The sequence below is a fragment of the Mytilus californianus genome, unplaced genomic scaffold (genome assembly GCF_021869535.1).
Source record: "Mytilus californianus isolate M0D057914Y unplaced genomic scaffold, xbMytCali1.0.p SCAF_6, whole genome shotgun sequence".
Classification (NCBI taxonomy): domain Eukaryota; kingdom Metazoa; phylum Mollusca; class Bivalvia; order Mytilida; family Mytilidae; genus Mytilus; species Mytilus californianus.
This window is the reverse complement of record NW_026262712.1, coordinates 49,084,452-49,101,858: the sequence shown is the minus strand read 5'-3', so window position 1 is coordinate 49,101,858 and position 17,407 is coordinate 49,084,452. Positions and strand designations below refer to the sequence as shown.

General features: G+C 33.0%; 1 protein-coding gene across 1 annotated transcript; it reads right to left on the bottom strand.

Moving 5' to 3' along the window:
* Positions 1 to 1,749: 1,749 nt before the first annotated feature.
* Positions 1,750 to 14,594, bottom strand: LOC127706790 (uncharacterized). Its single transcript, XM_052211481.1, has 8 exons — positions 14,491 to 14,594; positions 12,018 to 12,159; positions 9,937 to 10,056; positions 9,325 to 9,510; positions 5,298 to 5,450; positions 4,680 to 4,755; positions 2,605 to 2,719; positions 1,750 to 1,855 (listed from the first exon to the last, which is right to left on the bottom strand). Exons 2-7 carry the CDS (start codon positions 12,037 to 12,039, stop codon positions 2,716 to 2,718), a joined length of 561 nt encoding a protein of 186 aa, XP_052067441.1. The 5' UTR covers positions 12,040 to 12,159; positions 14,491 to 14,594; the 3' UTR covers positions 1,750 to 1,855; positions 2,605 to 2,715.
* Between the last annotated feature and the right edge of the window lie 2,813 nt (positions 14,595 to 17,407).

The window sequence follows — 17,407 nt, the reverse complement described above, 5'->3', positions numbered from 1 at the left end:
AAACTCAAGTTTTCTGGACAGATAAGCAGTTCCCACTCAACTAGTGTCATCCGTCGTGTTGATATTGACAAATAAAAGTCCACTGAAAATCTTTTTGTGTATTTAGACATTAACGAGGAAAGGTTTCCACAAAAACAACGTTCTTAATAAATCAAATAAAGATTTTAGGATTGATTATGTAATAACTTTAGTTGACTGAGACACTATTGTTTATAATACGACTTTTTAAACTATATGATAAATAAAGCCGATTATTCTTTGATTTTTCCAGACATATTATTGTATGGTAGGCTTGCCGTCGTATTTTTTTCTTATTTATTCATTTGTTTCCGTATGATAAAAAAAATGTTCTGGTTGAATAAAAATACTTCGTTAATTGATTTATATTTGACATAATATAGTATGTTCGAGGATTGAACAAATTACTTAAAAGAGTATGCGATGTCGGCTTAAGCAATATACGGGTTTCAACCAAAATATTTTTGATTGGACACGGAATAATAATCAATAAAACTTGTATCATTGAATGTTCATCTTAACACATTAAAGAATAAAGTAATATGTTATTTTTAATTATCCGAAGTATATATATTTTTTCGACAGTTTACTTACTGTTTGTTAGGACACTATATATATAGTACTCGGTCAAAAAGAGCGAATGCAAAAAGTAAAATCATGCTTTAAACCGTGCAATTTGGGGAAAACTGATATGTTTCCGTTGATTTTGTCGTGTATAGAAAACATATAACAGTTATTTTATCTCCCTTAAATTGCATCGATTGTAATATAAAAAATGGACTATTGATTAAACATGAAATATTAAAATATTAACAAAACAATTGTTATGAATTGAAATATTACGTTTTTAATAATGAATTGTTTCTACATAGGAATTTAAGAAAGAGTAATAACAAAGTCCTGGTTAAGATTCACACCAACGTTTAAAGTGTAAAGATAATAAAACGTATGAAAATAGAAAATAAAGGGTTGTTATTATTAAAGATAAACAAGTTTTTCATCCTTCAACATAGACGTACATAAAAGCAAAGTATAATACTGCGCTTCATGTTACTGACAATTATGAAACAGTTTTCAAAGTTTGCGTGCTCTTATTGGGCAGTCAGGACACAAATGATTTTTCGACAGACGGTGCACAACTTCGTGTTTGATACAGTTTTGTATCTGGTATGAATACTTTTACGAGTTCAATGTTTGTTTTTTTAAATTTTCGGTTATACACAAAAATATGCCAACATCTATAACAAGTGTAGTTAACCTTTTTAGGTACAATTTCAATAAAAGAATATCGCTGGAACCTTAATTTATCAAATGAAGCTGTAATAATGTGCATTTTGGTCAGGATTAATGTTCAATTAATGCACTGGTGAAAAACGAATCAGAGCTAAGTGACCCAACCTGAACATTAGGTATACATAAGCGTTCAACATGATACTTAAGACCTGTTTCGATATGCTTGTATACTTTGCATCATTAAAATGCAGATATACTTCCTAATGGAGACACCTCGTTTATGCGAACTGATATTTGCACATAATCTCCCGAGTTAGCAGCAAACTGTTTGTCAGGGTCCTTTGTAGTTGTATGATGATAGAGGTCGTCTTCACATTCTTCAATAGAACTTTTAGTGTCATAAACATTTTCATTTGTATTCCCTGTCCCATTTTTGCAATGATTAATGTGATCGTAATCCGATTGTGTCTGTACACTGTAAATTCTTGAATTGTGCTCGAGTTCTGTATCTGGCTTTCTGATTTCAGCATACGCTTTATCGCAATCTACAGTCTTTGAAGGAGGATGTTTTGAATGAAGGCGGTGTGAATGATTCTTTTTAATCCTAAAGGAAAAAAAACAACGAAAGTTTCGATAATTAAGATATATTTGCTTCATCTATAACGTTAATTAAGCAATCTGTGGGCTAAGTTGTTGTTATTAACCTTCATGTAATCAAATGTTGTTATGCCTTATTAAACATTCCGTTTAAATTGAATAAATCATCTAAAACAAATTATTAGTATTCTGATTTTTTAATAACATCATTTGTTTATTTTGCATAGTAACTTTACATATATAATATACGAACTCTGACAATTGATTTCAAATTTTGTTTTCAAGAAATTTAAAGGTTACACTTAAGATCTTGTAATGTTTACTTATTGACAAAGGAAATATCAGGTGATGGGGTACTTGAATTGATTCTGACAAATACGCCAGTTTTCTGTTAACATTTCTTTACAATTATATTATTCAAACTCACATGATCATCTTTGTCAAGTGTCTATAATTTGTAGCTCAGTGATTAATATTTTGGATGACCATTGAATTGACGCTCTTATCATGAACAATGTATCCCTTTATACAAGTATACAACCACTTATTCAGGCCCGGTAAGGAAGAGAAATAGTTCTTTCACGTAGCTATTACTTTCAAAATGTGTAAAATATGTGAGAGATGTGTGTATGAAATGAATGCTTTAGGAACTGGAATAACTGTTGAACCCTTGTAGAATGTTTATTTGTAATTTTACAAAATTTAAGTGAACTTAAAATAGAAGAGCATTTTTCCTTTTTCACCCGTCATAAGTACCTGTTTTGTGCTGTCGGACCACTGGGAACCAGTCCGTTCTTTATCCAATTAACGGTACGTTAAAATTTTCATCACAAGCCAGCTTAAGGTATAATTTTGACTGTCACTATTTTAACTGAAGACAAAATTGCTGAATTTAATATATATAGCAATGTAGCCATGAATTGGTGGTTTTGTGCCTACAGGTAGGTTGGTACAGAATATTAAATATAGAGACCTAGTGGGCATTTTGTTTTAAATGATTGATTAAAAGCTATCAAATGTAGATGTCCGAGTTCGTATAACAGTAAGAACAAGCAGCGATATATAAAAAGCTTATAAATATGATATTTGAATGTTTCATACATTATTTTTGATAAACTGAAACAGCCAATAAAACGACCCTTAATGATAGATTAGAAATCGGCCAATAGTGGTGCACAATCAGTACATATTGGAACATCTACTGTTAGCTGAAATAAAATCCCAATCAAATTCAACAAATAGTTATTGATAAAAAAGTTCAGCATTTTGAGGATATCATCTTTGGGGTATTCGTTTTTGGAATCTGTGTTATTTTTCACAAAGTAAGATTTTTCATGACCCTCGAAACAAGCTGTTTGTTGTTAAAAAAAAAAAACACCGTAAAACGACAAAAAGACAAACAACAAGATACACAACAAGATACACAATACTGCATAGGAAAGACACAATGTTACTGCAGAAATTGGATTATCTCAAATGCTCTGGAATGGTTATCAGACCCGGTTCCATATGAGGCAATACTAGTTAACCGATGTACAAAACTCCAATACTATATTTGATTTACAAAAAAAAAGGAATAGCATGTCCTCCTAATGAAGCAAGGTCGAGTATGTCAATAGGTAAAGCATCTCCTGTTATGTATGCATCATTCGGCTTAGAGCGTTCCTAATGAAGGAAAATCCAGAAAAGCGCTTCGGACGCAATAAATGTATAACGTGTTGGTTTCATTTTTTGACAAGGGAATCCAAACTCAGTCAAAATGTCACGATAGGGAATAGGACACAAGAAGCATATTTACAGATCCGACAAGTATTCTGATATTTTGAAGATATTAAAAGACCACTATGAAATGAGACATGATTTAACATGAGTCTCATAGTAAAGGTTGCACTTCTGTAAATATAGACAATTCAATTTCCCATCGGAACTCTTTTTACGACTAAAACTGTGCCTCTTTTACTATGAAGTTTCGTAAAAAAATATATCCTAGAATGGAAAGTTTATATGCACTTCTATTTTTTTTCAAAAGTCAAATACCGCCTCGGTTGTCTCGTGGTAGCGTATTCGCCTCGAGTGCGGGATGTCGTGGGTTCGAACCCCGGCCGAGTCAAACCAAAGACTTGGTATTTGCTGCTTCTCCGCCAAGCACGCGGCATAAAGGAGTAAGAGCAAAGACTGGTCGGCTCGGAGTCAGAATAATGTGTCCGGGTTAAGTGACATGTCTTCCTGCGGACTGTTACCTTGTGAGCTAGCACGTTAAAAATCCGGCTCAGCGTGTCGGTCTAGTACAAAGCAGGGTAAATATTCATATGACATTAATATGTTCTCGTCCCGAATATGCATAATAATTTGCCACTGGACGTTAAGCAGCCATCAATCATCATCATCATCAAAGGTCAAAACATAGGGTTGTGCGGCATATTTTCAATATGTATATGCCTCTTATACTAAAATTATGTACTACCCCTTTCTTCATTTTGGGTCTTCCTCAGAATGCAATTTGGCCGCTATCTATGTGTATTTATTCTCAAGTTGTGTCTATACGAGATGAAGTATAAAGATCATATCCGGGAACAAGTAGGTAAACAAAACAAAATGTCTTTGATTATTAAATTTCTCCCAAAAAGAGGCGTGTTTTGTGAAACAGCTATATTTACAAAGTGCAAACTATATGTAACGTCGTAGTATTAACAACAAATACAATCAAATCTACGCTCAAAATTCTAGATGAGATTCAAGCATTTATTATTGTAACGGTCGTAGGGGCAAATTGACTTTAAGATCCTATAGTGAGACATTACAATGCATCTACTGCTCGGTTGTGTACTTACCTCATACATAAAAGGACAAGTACTAGTCCAGCAAAAACTACTACTGATATAAGAACTACTATTAAGGTAATATGATCTACAAAGTAAACACCAAATGTAAAATCTTGAATTATTATGTCATTTATCGATCTAATACAATTTTTTTTAAATATTACCAGCATTAGTACCTATGTGTACCTACATCTTGCATACCAAACTTAAAGCCTGTTTTCTTTAATGAGTTTTTCTACCTCATTTGTTTTTTTTAACAATATAAACAATTCAGTGTAATTATATTGTCTTAGCAACGATTACATGTAACCTTTGTAATTTATCTGAGAGGGCATGCAATTTTAAATGTTTATTTGTTTCAATCCATTTATAAAAAATTGATACTTAATAAAACATTACTTAAGATAAACACTTATAAACAGCAATGTTAGGACAGCCGCCATATGACATTTTATAATAATATTTTATTTTGATATTTATATTATTATTCTAGCACAGGCATAGGGTGTTATCGGTGACAAAATACATTTTCTGGTGAACATTTTTACTTTTGTTCAAGTCTTGTAACATCTAATTGTATATGTAATTAGGCATATCATAATTGTTCTATTTAGTTATCTAACATACCACGTACTACATCTAAACCACCTGTAGGAACTGTTACATCCAGCTCATTGCATAAGGCTGGAAATGATTTGTTACAATCTTCTATAAATCTTTCTAGGTTACCTCTTGTGTCAATTGTTGCAGCTACACAGTGATCTCGTGACCATGTAATGTCTGAAAAACATTTTTAATATCTATACTCCAATACATAGAATACTATTCTTTTTTGAGAATAGTAATCAAGGTGTTTGTATAGTTGTAAATTATACGGTGATTTATAATTCTTATCGGCTTACTATAGTAAATAATTGCAGTATAACAAAAGGTGCACATGACGGGACTGTTTTTTCTCTACTTTGCATATTTATTTTATTCCTGTTACGTAGTGTTGTCATTTTAGCGGTATTTTTAACATTGCCATATACGCGGGAGGTTTGGCTATCCATAAAACCAAGTTCAACCCTTCATTTCTTCTTAATATGTCCTGTACCAAGTAAGGAATATGGCAGTTGTTTATGGAAAGCCAACGGGGTCAAAATTCTTAATTCGTAAATTGTCAATTTGTAACTTGTAACTGTGAAATTTTAAAATTCTTAATTCGTAAATTGTCAATTTGTAACTTGTAACTGTGAAATTTTAAAATTCTTAATTCGTAAATTGTCAATTTGTAACTTGTATCTTTGTAATTTCAAAATTCTTAATTCGTAAATTGTATCTTTGTAATTTCAAAATTCTTAATTCGTAAATTGTCAAGTTGTAACTTGTTACTGTGTGATTTCAAAATTCTTTATTGGTAATTTGTCAATTTGTATATTGATGTTTTGTAACTTGAAACATGTCGTTTCGTTAAATGTCATCGTTGTATTACGCTAATGATCATTATGACGACAGATGGCGCTTGGTTTCTTCTTCGGTGTTTAAGCCTCCTGTAAGTAGGATCACATCCTTATGGGTATATACCCTCAATTACTTTAATCAATTATGTACAGCACATACATGTAAAAGAAAACAACTAGAAAAATAAAATTTTCGTTTTTATATATGGCATGTATACAGGAATCCGGTTTTATTTTGTTTTCTGAAGACGACTGATGGCGTTTCGTTTGAGAACGGAAACTATATAAAAATACAACCCGAATAATTCAGTCCCTCCACGTAATCGAAGTCTCCTATACTTTCGAGGTTAATGAAGTAGTCGTAGATCAGCGGAATATAACAACTGAATTATTCGTGTAAATAGGTATAAGGAGATGTGGTAATAAACCGTATGATTGCCAATGAGACAACGATCCACCAAAGTTCAAATAAAGTCGATGTAAGCAATTATAGGCAACGTATACGGCCTTCAACAATGAGAAAAAAACCTATACCATATAATCGGCTATAAAAGGCTACATCATTACTGGAAAACCCAGGTAATAAACGGTTTCTATTAGTCCTAAAATGCTATTATCGGACCATTTTAATCTGACTGAGGGGGAAGGGCTAACAGATATATATATATATTAATATACATGCCTTCTAAACTTTTCTAGCCAAGAAGCTTAGGAATTGCCCCATCTATTTTTTCGTTCAATAAAAATTTACAAAATGTATTGCAAACAAAAAGACCGATAGGGTGTTCTCAAAATATTCCCGATTCCCTCCCTCTCAACTCCTGCTTCACGCCCCGTACTCACGGTATCCCTCCCCCCCCCCCCCCCCCCCCCCGTGTCACCTCTGCTTAGCCTGGCAACCTGACCCAATCTTATACATCGTCGATCGGATCGTTAATTAACAGGTGATTCACGATGTTAATCAATAACGTTAGTATTATATAAGCTAAATTTTTCGAAATGTTCATTGCATATGAAATAAAAAATAATTTGCAATGAATTCGTAACAATATAAACATTTCCCGCCATATGTCAAGAAATGACGCTATTCCACGATGCATCATTCTAGTATCCAATTGACGAAACCATGTTGTTGTATTCCGCCTGACTGTTCTGTCGAGCAATGAGCCAGGATCCCAGGCTACCCCCTCCTCACAGTTTGCCACCATTTTCCTCTCCAAAATTATCCCTGACAGACATCCCGCGCCCCCGCCAAACCCCAAATCATGTGCAAAGATTTTCATGGAGAAATAAAATAAGAGTTAGTAGATTGGAGAGAATTGCTTCTGTCATGCAAATGGTGAGGTAGCGAAATCTTCTCTCTGACACAAGTCAAAGGGGTAGGACGTCACTTTGGTTAAAATGGGTATAGGTGTGTAATAAAAAAGAAAAAAGTTTCATAGTTTTACGATCATATTCATTGACAAAATATCCAGAGGGGACACCTCCTAGTATATGTCATGTCTCGCCGATCCAGTAATCATTCTAGATCTGCATCTGTATCTGTAGGAATACGCTGTGAATACCAATACTGGCGTTAATAAAATGGTAGAGAGAGCGCCGTCGATTTGTTGACGATGCACGAGAGCAGTATCCGTAGCTATCAACGCTCGGTGTGCGCACTACAGTGTCTTCAAGGTGGTTCCACTCGATTACTGTTTTTACGAAAATGAGTTAGAATATTGTGGTATTTTGCTCGTTGGAATCTCAAAACACTTTGTGTAGTTTTTGATCTGTTTTCCACAATATTTATTTACGGATAATTGTCAAATCCCTTGGCAGCAATTGTTCTTTTAGGACGAGCTTTTTTTTTAATATTTGTTTGGTTCCATAGCAGATCGACATTTAACGAATCGACATGTTACAAGTTACAAAACATCAATATACAAATTGACAATTTACCAATAAAGAATTTTAAAATCACACTGTTACAAGTTACAAATTGACAATTTTCGAATTAAGAATTTTGAAATTACAAATTGTAGCAGCTCAGTGTTTCTGTTGTTCCGTTGTTTTCCTCTTAAAGTTGACGTACATGTTTCCCTCAGTTTTGGTTTGTGATCCGGATTTGTCTCAGTTAAATCGATTTATGACTATTGAACAGCGGTATACTAATGTTGCCTTTATTATTCATACAAAGAGGCAGATGATTTCGAAGGCAAGACTTAGCAATACGAACCCCACTTAACAAACATGACTGCAACTGCTCTGGAAGGATGAACATATCATGCTCTATGTGTGGCACCCGTCGTGTTGCTCATGTAAGTACACATCCGGTGATGTCACTTTTGAAGGTAAGAGGAAAGGATTGTGGTTACGACAATTGGAACAGTATCCATCGGCGTCTGTGAAGTATCTGTAAAATTTTCTAAATGATAACTAAAACCTTTCCTTTTTTTGAACTATTGGCTTTATAGCTTCCTTGTAAGCTGCTATGTAAGAAATAATGATAGGAAACGTCAGCTCTGGAATATAATATCAACTGGGAGATATATATTCCCTCTGTAGGCGCTGCTAAAATGTTGCTACGAAGAAATTGAAAGTTCACAATTGTGAAACATAAATCATATCTTTTGTCATAATATTTCGTTACAACCTATCCTTATTGTCAGTTTTGAGATGTAATTCAAGACTTTAAAGTATCTGTAGTATCCACTAATTTCAGGTTTGATCTAATTGTGCTCCTCATAATGGTTAAATATATATATCATGTTTTTCATATTTTACAGAATATATTGCTGATATTTCGTTATATATAGTTCTTACAAATACAAAAGATTGAATGTATTTGATTATTTGGAGTATGGGTTTACTATTGAAGAGGATGTAAATCTAATATTGGGTAAAACATGCGGTGAGTCGCGAATATTCGTTAAAATGAAAAAAAAAAGATAACATTTCAATTACCTTTCAAAACAAATATGATAAAAAAATGATTTACTGTTACACACAAAGTTTATTTCTTTTAGGATGTAAAATAACAAATATGTCTTAGAAAATTAGAATAAGGAACAAACAAACAAACTAAGAAAAAAAACTGGTGTGTTATTTTGCTATATTTATATTGATTTTCATATGATAATTTGAACGTGGAAAACATGACCAATATCTAAAATTAAGACTAATTTGCATGAATGATATGCAAAAATAAAAATAAATTAATAGTAACATACCGCTGTAAAAGTTATATATAGGGCGTCTTATATCACCTAGCCAATAATACGTGTTGCGTAATAGCTGCAGATTCTGAAGACTGGTAACAGAATACACTCCTAGTTTGCCACTTGAACAGTGCGCATGAGACAGTGTCCATATATCTTCAAAACTATCCTCCTTCTGTATGCCAGTTTTGTTCCTTTCTATAAAGAAGGATGATAATAATAACAATAAAAAAAAAATAACCAAAATAAAAGACATACAGTTAATGCATATGAAAAATGTATAAAGTAAATAAACTCATTAAAGAAAACAGGCTTATAACTTTGAACGCCAGAAGCGTGTTTCGTCTACAAAAGACTCAAAAGGCTAGACTAAGTACGAAGTTGAAGAGCATTGAGGACCAAATATTCTGAAAGATTTTATGTTTTTGTCAAAGAAACCTGTTAGGTAAACCAACTTTTTTAGTACCCCCACTGTTTTGCATACGAATAGTTGCAGTGTTTTGTTTATAAATTACAGTTTATTACTTTCACATAAAAAATTAAAAAAAACAAAAAAATATATAAGACACAACCTGCACTGATTGATTATTTTCTTGCTAATTTCACTTGTTGCATTGCTCTTACCATGTTCACACACTTGGTATAATTTCAAGTCACAACGACTTGCCCAATAATAGTCATCCCCAGCACTGTTCTCTACAACTGTCAAGCAGTTCCCTATTCCAACTTTTGATTCAATTGATACTAAAACATTAAAACTTTTATATAACTGTCTTTTCAAATGCGATATATAAAGTATAACATATGTACGACGCAGCCATATGTACGAATCAGATAATTCACTGGATATGTTTTGACATTCAATGTGTTCTCCTTTGATCCGAAATATATTACGAAATAATTTTTGGTACAGATTTAACCTCTTTTAAAATATAGATATGGCGGATACTGCTAGGAGATCTGCTTTAGAACAATCTGTGGATCAGTTCTCATCAAACAGTTTAGACAGAAAGCGGTTCCAGTATAGAGCAGTTTTGGTCAGTTCTAACATATAACACATTTTTTTCAGTTCTACTTCAGAAAACTTCTGGATAGTTCTACCCTAAAAATGATTCTGAGAGCTCTCGGGTAAAACAGTTCTATGACAGATTATTTTGACAGTTCTAAAGAGAGGTTAGAACTGGCCCAACTGTTGTACGGAATACATTAAGGATGTTCGCTACTCTTGTTTTTGACTTTTTGTCAGATATTCGGAATCCTCTAGATTTATCCATGTTAGTTCCAATAAAAATTTTGCCCGCTAACACCTATTTTTCTTTTCATAATTTTATTACATATAGTTTAAATAGCCATATTTGAAAATGCTATAAAATCCTTGTTATTTTTTCATAATTTTTTTAAAGAAAAAGGGTGCCAATGTTAAATGTATGAAAAGTCTAGAGAGAGTTATTTCCCGCCAAATTTTCAATGGCTAATATCTCGAAAACAAGCACACGGACCCTTCATTTTTTTCTGCTTTTTTAGTTCCTTTATTTATATACTATCAATTTATAACAGTCTTTTAAAAAGCTTGTTATTTTGAAACAGAGTAGCGAACATCCTTAAATATGAAGTTATAAGCTCGTCCAAACAAATAATATATACAGTGAAATTAATTTTTTCTGAATATATAGGACTACTGATTTGTCAGATCAAATTTTCATTTTACAAGGGTATTAAGGTAGATGGGGTGTCTTAATTATAATCCATAGATTTTTTTAATAATTTGCCGAAATGTAGTTTATATCATGCTTTAAAAAAAAAATAATAAAAAGAATGGGTCACGGGGCTTATTTTCACGCTACAGGTTGTGCAAAATTGACAGATTTTGTATAGATTATGCATGGAAAACCCAATTTTCTGCCATAAAACGAAAACTACTCCATAGAATTTTGAGATAAAATATGAGAAGATAGCTCTAATAGTATGCTTTCAGATAAGAAAAAGAAAAAATGGGGTCACCGCACCCGTTTTCTTTCTACATAATAAAATAGGTAAATTCCTAACACATTCTATTATAAAAGTACCTTTATCTGACTTATCTGCCCTTACATTTGAGTTGCCTCCCCTTATGTGGCAAAGTTGGAAAAAATTTAATCAAACAAAAATTTTCTGTTTTTTGTAAAATACAACCATAAATATGATAAAACATGTCATTTTCTATATTGAAATGAAAATTCTTACACATGAATTACCTACTACTCTCAAAATTTGCACATTATTTTAAAGATCTAGACCGATTGTTTTCAGTTATTACAAAATCCAAGATGGAGGAAGACACCCTATCTACCTTAACAGTGAATTTTTAAAGACAAGATTTGGTTTACACATGTTAACTCTTTTGGAGAGTTGAGTTCAGATCTTGTGAGTGTATTACTATAATGTGAAGAACAATTGTTACTATAATGCTAAGAAATACAATGATACCATATAAAAGTTTAAACTATGGCCATACTACTAGATTCAGTAGTTTTGAATATGATCTCATATCTTTAATAAAATGAACATTTTTTAACTTAGTTTTAAAGGAAGTATATTATTATTTAGATTCAATATATTTTGCAATTGGCTTTATCTAACGAAAGACATTTGTCAATATGTTTTCTTCTTATTTTTGTATTTGTTTATTGGTTGCTGTGAGAAATGGATAAAGATAAACGATTAACCTTTTTTATACACAGCAAACATTAATCCTTCGTTATCATCGACACACAAACCGTCATTGTCTTGAACACATGCCTTTGGTTCACATCTTTGATCATTTATCTCTACTAAAGAATCTGATACCGGGCAAACACATCTGGTTTGCTATAAAAAGATAAAAATGGATAGATAATTTTTTTATATCTCTGTTTATTCTGCTATATGACCAACTATTATTTTCAAATTATTTAAGAACGCGTACCATAATTTTTCATTTTTTTTTTGAATCCCGGAATGTCTAAAACTTAAGTGATAGGCAACAATTATCAATAAAATTCGTAATCATTGTTCCAAGTAACACAGACTTGCACGAACACATCAACAAACCGCATTAAATTCAATTTCATAATTCTTTTTTTTATATAAGCAACTTGTATTTTGCCAGGTCCTTGATTGTGTACGTGATCATTTATCAAAATTTATCAATATATTACAAAGAAGTCAGCTAAACAAATTGTAAGCCTTATGACAAACAGAAAAATAATGGTCGACTCGATTTGAATCTTCTGTTATGCATGCACGCACCACCGGCATTCGATTCCAATAACGTATCAAGTTTAATGTCTAAAAGTATGTCACGATTGGTGATAATTTAAGTTTGAGTACAATGCAAATAGAGGTTGTACGAGAATTGAAATGTCAATAGTAAATAAGACGCTAAAGACATTTTAATGCTATTGTAAGTTTGTTTTTTCAACCCTAAACATTTGAGAAAGTTTATTAACAAAACCGCGTAAAATGATGCAATTCCGTTCGTCACGTAGTTATTTGATTAAAAGAAGTTTACTTGAAGTCCCTCTAATAGTTTTTCCTTTGGCACTTTTGATTTGTGCGGTTCCAGTCATAGTAAAACCTGAGCCTTTATATAAAAGAATTAAAAGATATATTCTTAATGATATTTATTGAAATAGATTATAAGTCATGTTGCCTGTTAATTCTTGAGAAACAAACCCTACACGTTGACAAAACCCAAAACAAAGGAAGATTGCTATCATTGCTATTCCTCATTTGAAATTCATAGCAAGACCTTCAACACTGAACAAAAGTTAACTTCCCAATGTCTTTTTTTAAACAGGATTGGATACCTTAACCAATATCATCTTATTCGTTCATACCATCACATTGTCCAAATATAGAATGATATACTAGATAACTCTATTCGGGATCGCAAAACAGATTTCGAAGAAAAATTTAGAGTTTCTGCTGTAAAGCCCAAGCTTAAGTGTACTGCAGAGAAGATCATCGAAAATTTTGCACACACGGGTTGGGTACATGTTCAAGTAAAGTAAATTAATTGCATATCTAACAAAAAATGTAGATGTGAACTACATAACGAAGACACATTCTACTATTTTAGCGGGTGACCTTTGTACCAAAACCCAAGAAAAACGTTATTTACGATATATCATCGATAATAATGTTCACCTGACAGTTTTATTAATAGGTAATGATGAGTATGTTGAACAAAACAACTCAATTTTATTTGTCTAAAACTGCACATATATATTTAAAACAAACCAATCGGTTCGAGTGTATAGATCAGGTCTTAACTTGCTCCTCATTTTTATGCCTACCATGTAACACTCATGCACATAATGGTCGCTACTAGAATATATTTTATTTTATTATTATATATTGTAATAGTTTGTTGGCTGTCTTGTAGTTTATGTGTAATTAATGATAGGAAAAGAAGGGCGAAAGGTTTTAAAGGGACATTCAAGCTCAAAAGTCGAAAACAAACTGACAACGTTATGGTAAAAAAGGGGAAAAGACAAAAAACAAACAAAATACAACATAGAAACATAAAGATTGAGCAACACGAACCCTATCAACAACTGATCTCATGTGATCCGGAAGGGTAAGCAGATCCTTCTTCACATGTGACACCGTCATTTTACTCCTATAAAATATGTTGATACGTTATATTAAGTGATAACACATCACGCAATATCGGATTGGTAGTTGATTCTTTGCCTAACCCTAAGACATCACCAAATTCATAAAACATCGGTCATGAACATTTTCTTACCCTCAAACATAACCGAATTTGAAATTTTGAAATTAAATCAACATTTTCTTGATGAAGGATAGACAAGACTGTTACCTGTATAAACACCATATACATACCTACAATTAAATAATAAACTAATAAAAGAATAATAGCTAAATCCATCTAAGGTCAACTTTGACTGAGGTAGTTCGAACCTTCGTTTCTAAATAACTTTGTAATTTATAAATGGAAAATTTAGGAAAGGTATGCTATAAATGTTGCCAGTATAGAAGCACTGATTACTGAGCTGATGATACACTTGGGAATCAATCGTTTCCAGCAGTGGTATCTACCCAATGTTCACCAATAGTATGCAATAAACAAATCCCAAAGTTGTTTAGTACTTAATTAAATCTATCTAAATTCTGGTATTTAGTCTGGTGTACCTGTACTCCTATATACTGATAATCCCTGCAAATTTGCAAACACTCATGGACTTGTTTCCCTGCTGTTACGTAAGCAAAAGCTCTTTTTTGTCTTTTCACATTAAAGCAACCTGATGAAAGAAACACAGAATTAAGCTACTCAAATGCGCTTTCGGTTATAAATTATATTCGACAACTTTTTAATTTGAAACCAAATTTAACTGAAGATTAACGGTTGTAATTGATGCTTTAAATTCCCCTGAAATAAATTCATATGGTATGAAGAGTCCTAACGTTGTTTCCTTATTATAGTTCAAGTTTTTTTTCAATTCAAGTGCTTATTTGTCACAGTTTTTGCATATTACATGTCCTTGCAGTTCCTTCATTTTCAAAATGAAAAAAGTCAGAAACATGCTTCAATTTTGAAGTAGGGCATTTTTGAAATCCTGGACATTGAAAAACTTAAAATGACCGAACCTAAATATTCTATCCATGGGGAATAAGTTGCAGTCGCGTCTATCCATACTGTCTTTATCATGTCAACTGCTGCTTTTACATTACTATCTTGTCCAATTAGCTTACAGTTTGATTTTGCCTGCATCCATGTAAAGCTGTTATTTGTTATAAATGCCTCGCTGCTGTTTACTGTAAAAGATTACAAACTATTATGGAAACAAAACAATTAAAAATAAAATAAACATATATTGTAACAGCCAAAAATATGCCTGCTGCTTCCATGAACGGATTACCTTCAAACATATTTTTGTCAATTTAATCACAGTTGTATACGTTATACCCCCCCCCCCCCCCCACACACACACACACACACACCCCGCAACGGAATATTTAAAACCAGTAAAAAACATACTATGTAATATATGTAAATACAAGTTCGGAATTAATCCTGGTGCAGGAACATTGGTACCGTTTATGTAATTCCACATTAAATATGCAAAATTCTCTCTTGCTACTTACATGACTTATGAGAAGCTTTGCGTTCTAGAACATCCAATTTTCCATATATATGTAGGACTCTAATGGGGACGCTAAAACGCGATGGTCACGCTAAAGTGCGACAGCCCATGCTAAAGTGCGATGGTTTGATACGCTAAAGTGCGATGGTATGTCATATTTAAAGGAACACGCTAAAGTCCGATGCTGCGATACGCTAAAGTGCGTTTTTCCGCGAAAATGCGTTTGTTTGCGAAAGTATGGACGTTTGCAACCATAAATAGCATTATGACGCTACACGCCATTTGTACAAACAAAAATTGACATGGATAAACGAGAATGTTTGTGCAGATGAAGTTTTTTTTACTAGACACGAAAAGAGAAACAAATGATTCCAATTTTGGTTGGTGCTAGAAAAGTTTGTATGCGGAGGAGTTATTTCCCAAAAAATCATCGACAGTAACAGAAATGCAAACCTTTGATCCCGCTGTGTCGGCGGGGACAAACGTGTTTCTGACAGGATGCTGGAAAAGAATACTTCTCATAAAACTTAGAAACTGACGATAGTAAGGGGAAGGTGTATACCGTAAAAGGGAGCGAAAACGGCAAAATACACCAGTAGTCAAAGTATTTAATTCGTCCAAATTTAATTTAGAAACTCCTTCTATGTTTTAATCCCATGTCATTTACTTGCGTGAAATAAAAGCTACTTTTTAATTTTCTAATTGAATTATTTTATAAAACAATTTTTTACAATATGGTTCGTAATGTCTGTGAAAGAGATAGAAAACAATAAACAAAAAACAAATAAGAAGTTGTGGTGTAATTGTCAACGAAACAACTATCCACCAAAGACCATATGCACTTAGCAACATTATGAACTCCGTTTGTACAAACAAAATGGACATGCCGGTAAACGAGAATGTTTGTGCAGATACAGATTTTCTACCAAACAAGAAACATATGATCCCAATCCGGAACATTTTTGGTCGGTGCTAGAAGAGTGTGTATGCGGAGGAGTTACTTCCCAAAAAATCATCCACAGTAACAGAATGCAATATGGTTCGTCATGTCTGTAAAAGAGATGGATACTCATCAACAAGACAGTAACCTATCGACCAGAGGTGTAGTATCATAATATGATTGCCAATGAGACAAGTCGCTATCCAATGTTAAATGTCATTAATGTAATTAACTATAGGTTACCGTATGACTAACCCCGCAGATAGTATTCTATAACGACCAAAGGGTATCAAAACGACCAGTGTATAACAAATCAAACGAGAAAGATAACGGACTGATTTATATACAAAATAAACAATAAACAAAAAAACAAAGAAGAAGATGTGGTGTAATTGTCAACGAACAAGTATCCACCAAAGACCAGATATCGTTGATGTACATGCACCTAATAATGTTATGACCTTCAACGTGGAGCCTTGGCTTACGTCGCAAAAAAAAGCTATATAGGATCACGAAATGACTTTTGTAAAACAATTCAAAAGAGAAAGACAACGACAAGATATAGAAACAATACAATAGACGAAAACTAATATGAACACAGCAAAAAACAAAAACCATTGCCTGAACCCCATTCCCTTTACACCATCGCACTTTAGCGTGTTAAACCAACGCACTTTAGCGTGTCATATACCATCGCACTTTAGAGTGTCGTACCATCGCACTTTAGTGTGTCATTTGATCGCACTTAAAAAAACAAACAACCATCGCACTTTAGCGTCTGACACCATCGCACTTTAGCGTAGACAATCGCACTTTAGCGTGACCATCGCACTTTAGAGTACCATTGCACTTTAGAGTCCTACATATATATAATTCATGCTGTGTTCTTTCGTTTCCGTTCAATCATTGTGAAGCTGTACATCCAGCCTCCGAATGTTCTGATAAAAAAAAATCATTCAGAATTTGTACAGACTCGAGCAACAATTGAAATCCCTAGGATAAAGTTCAACAACAGCGGTATGGG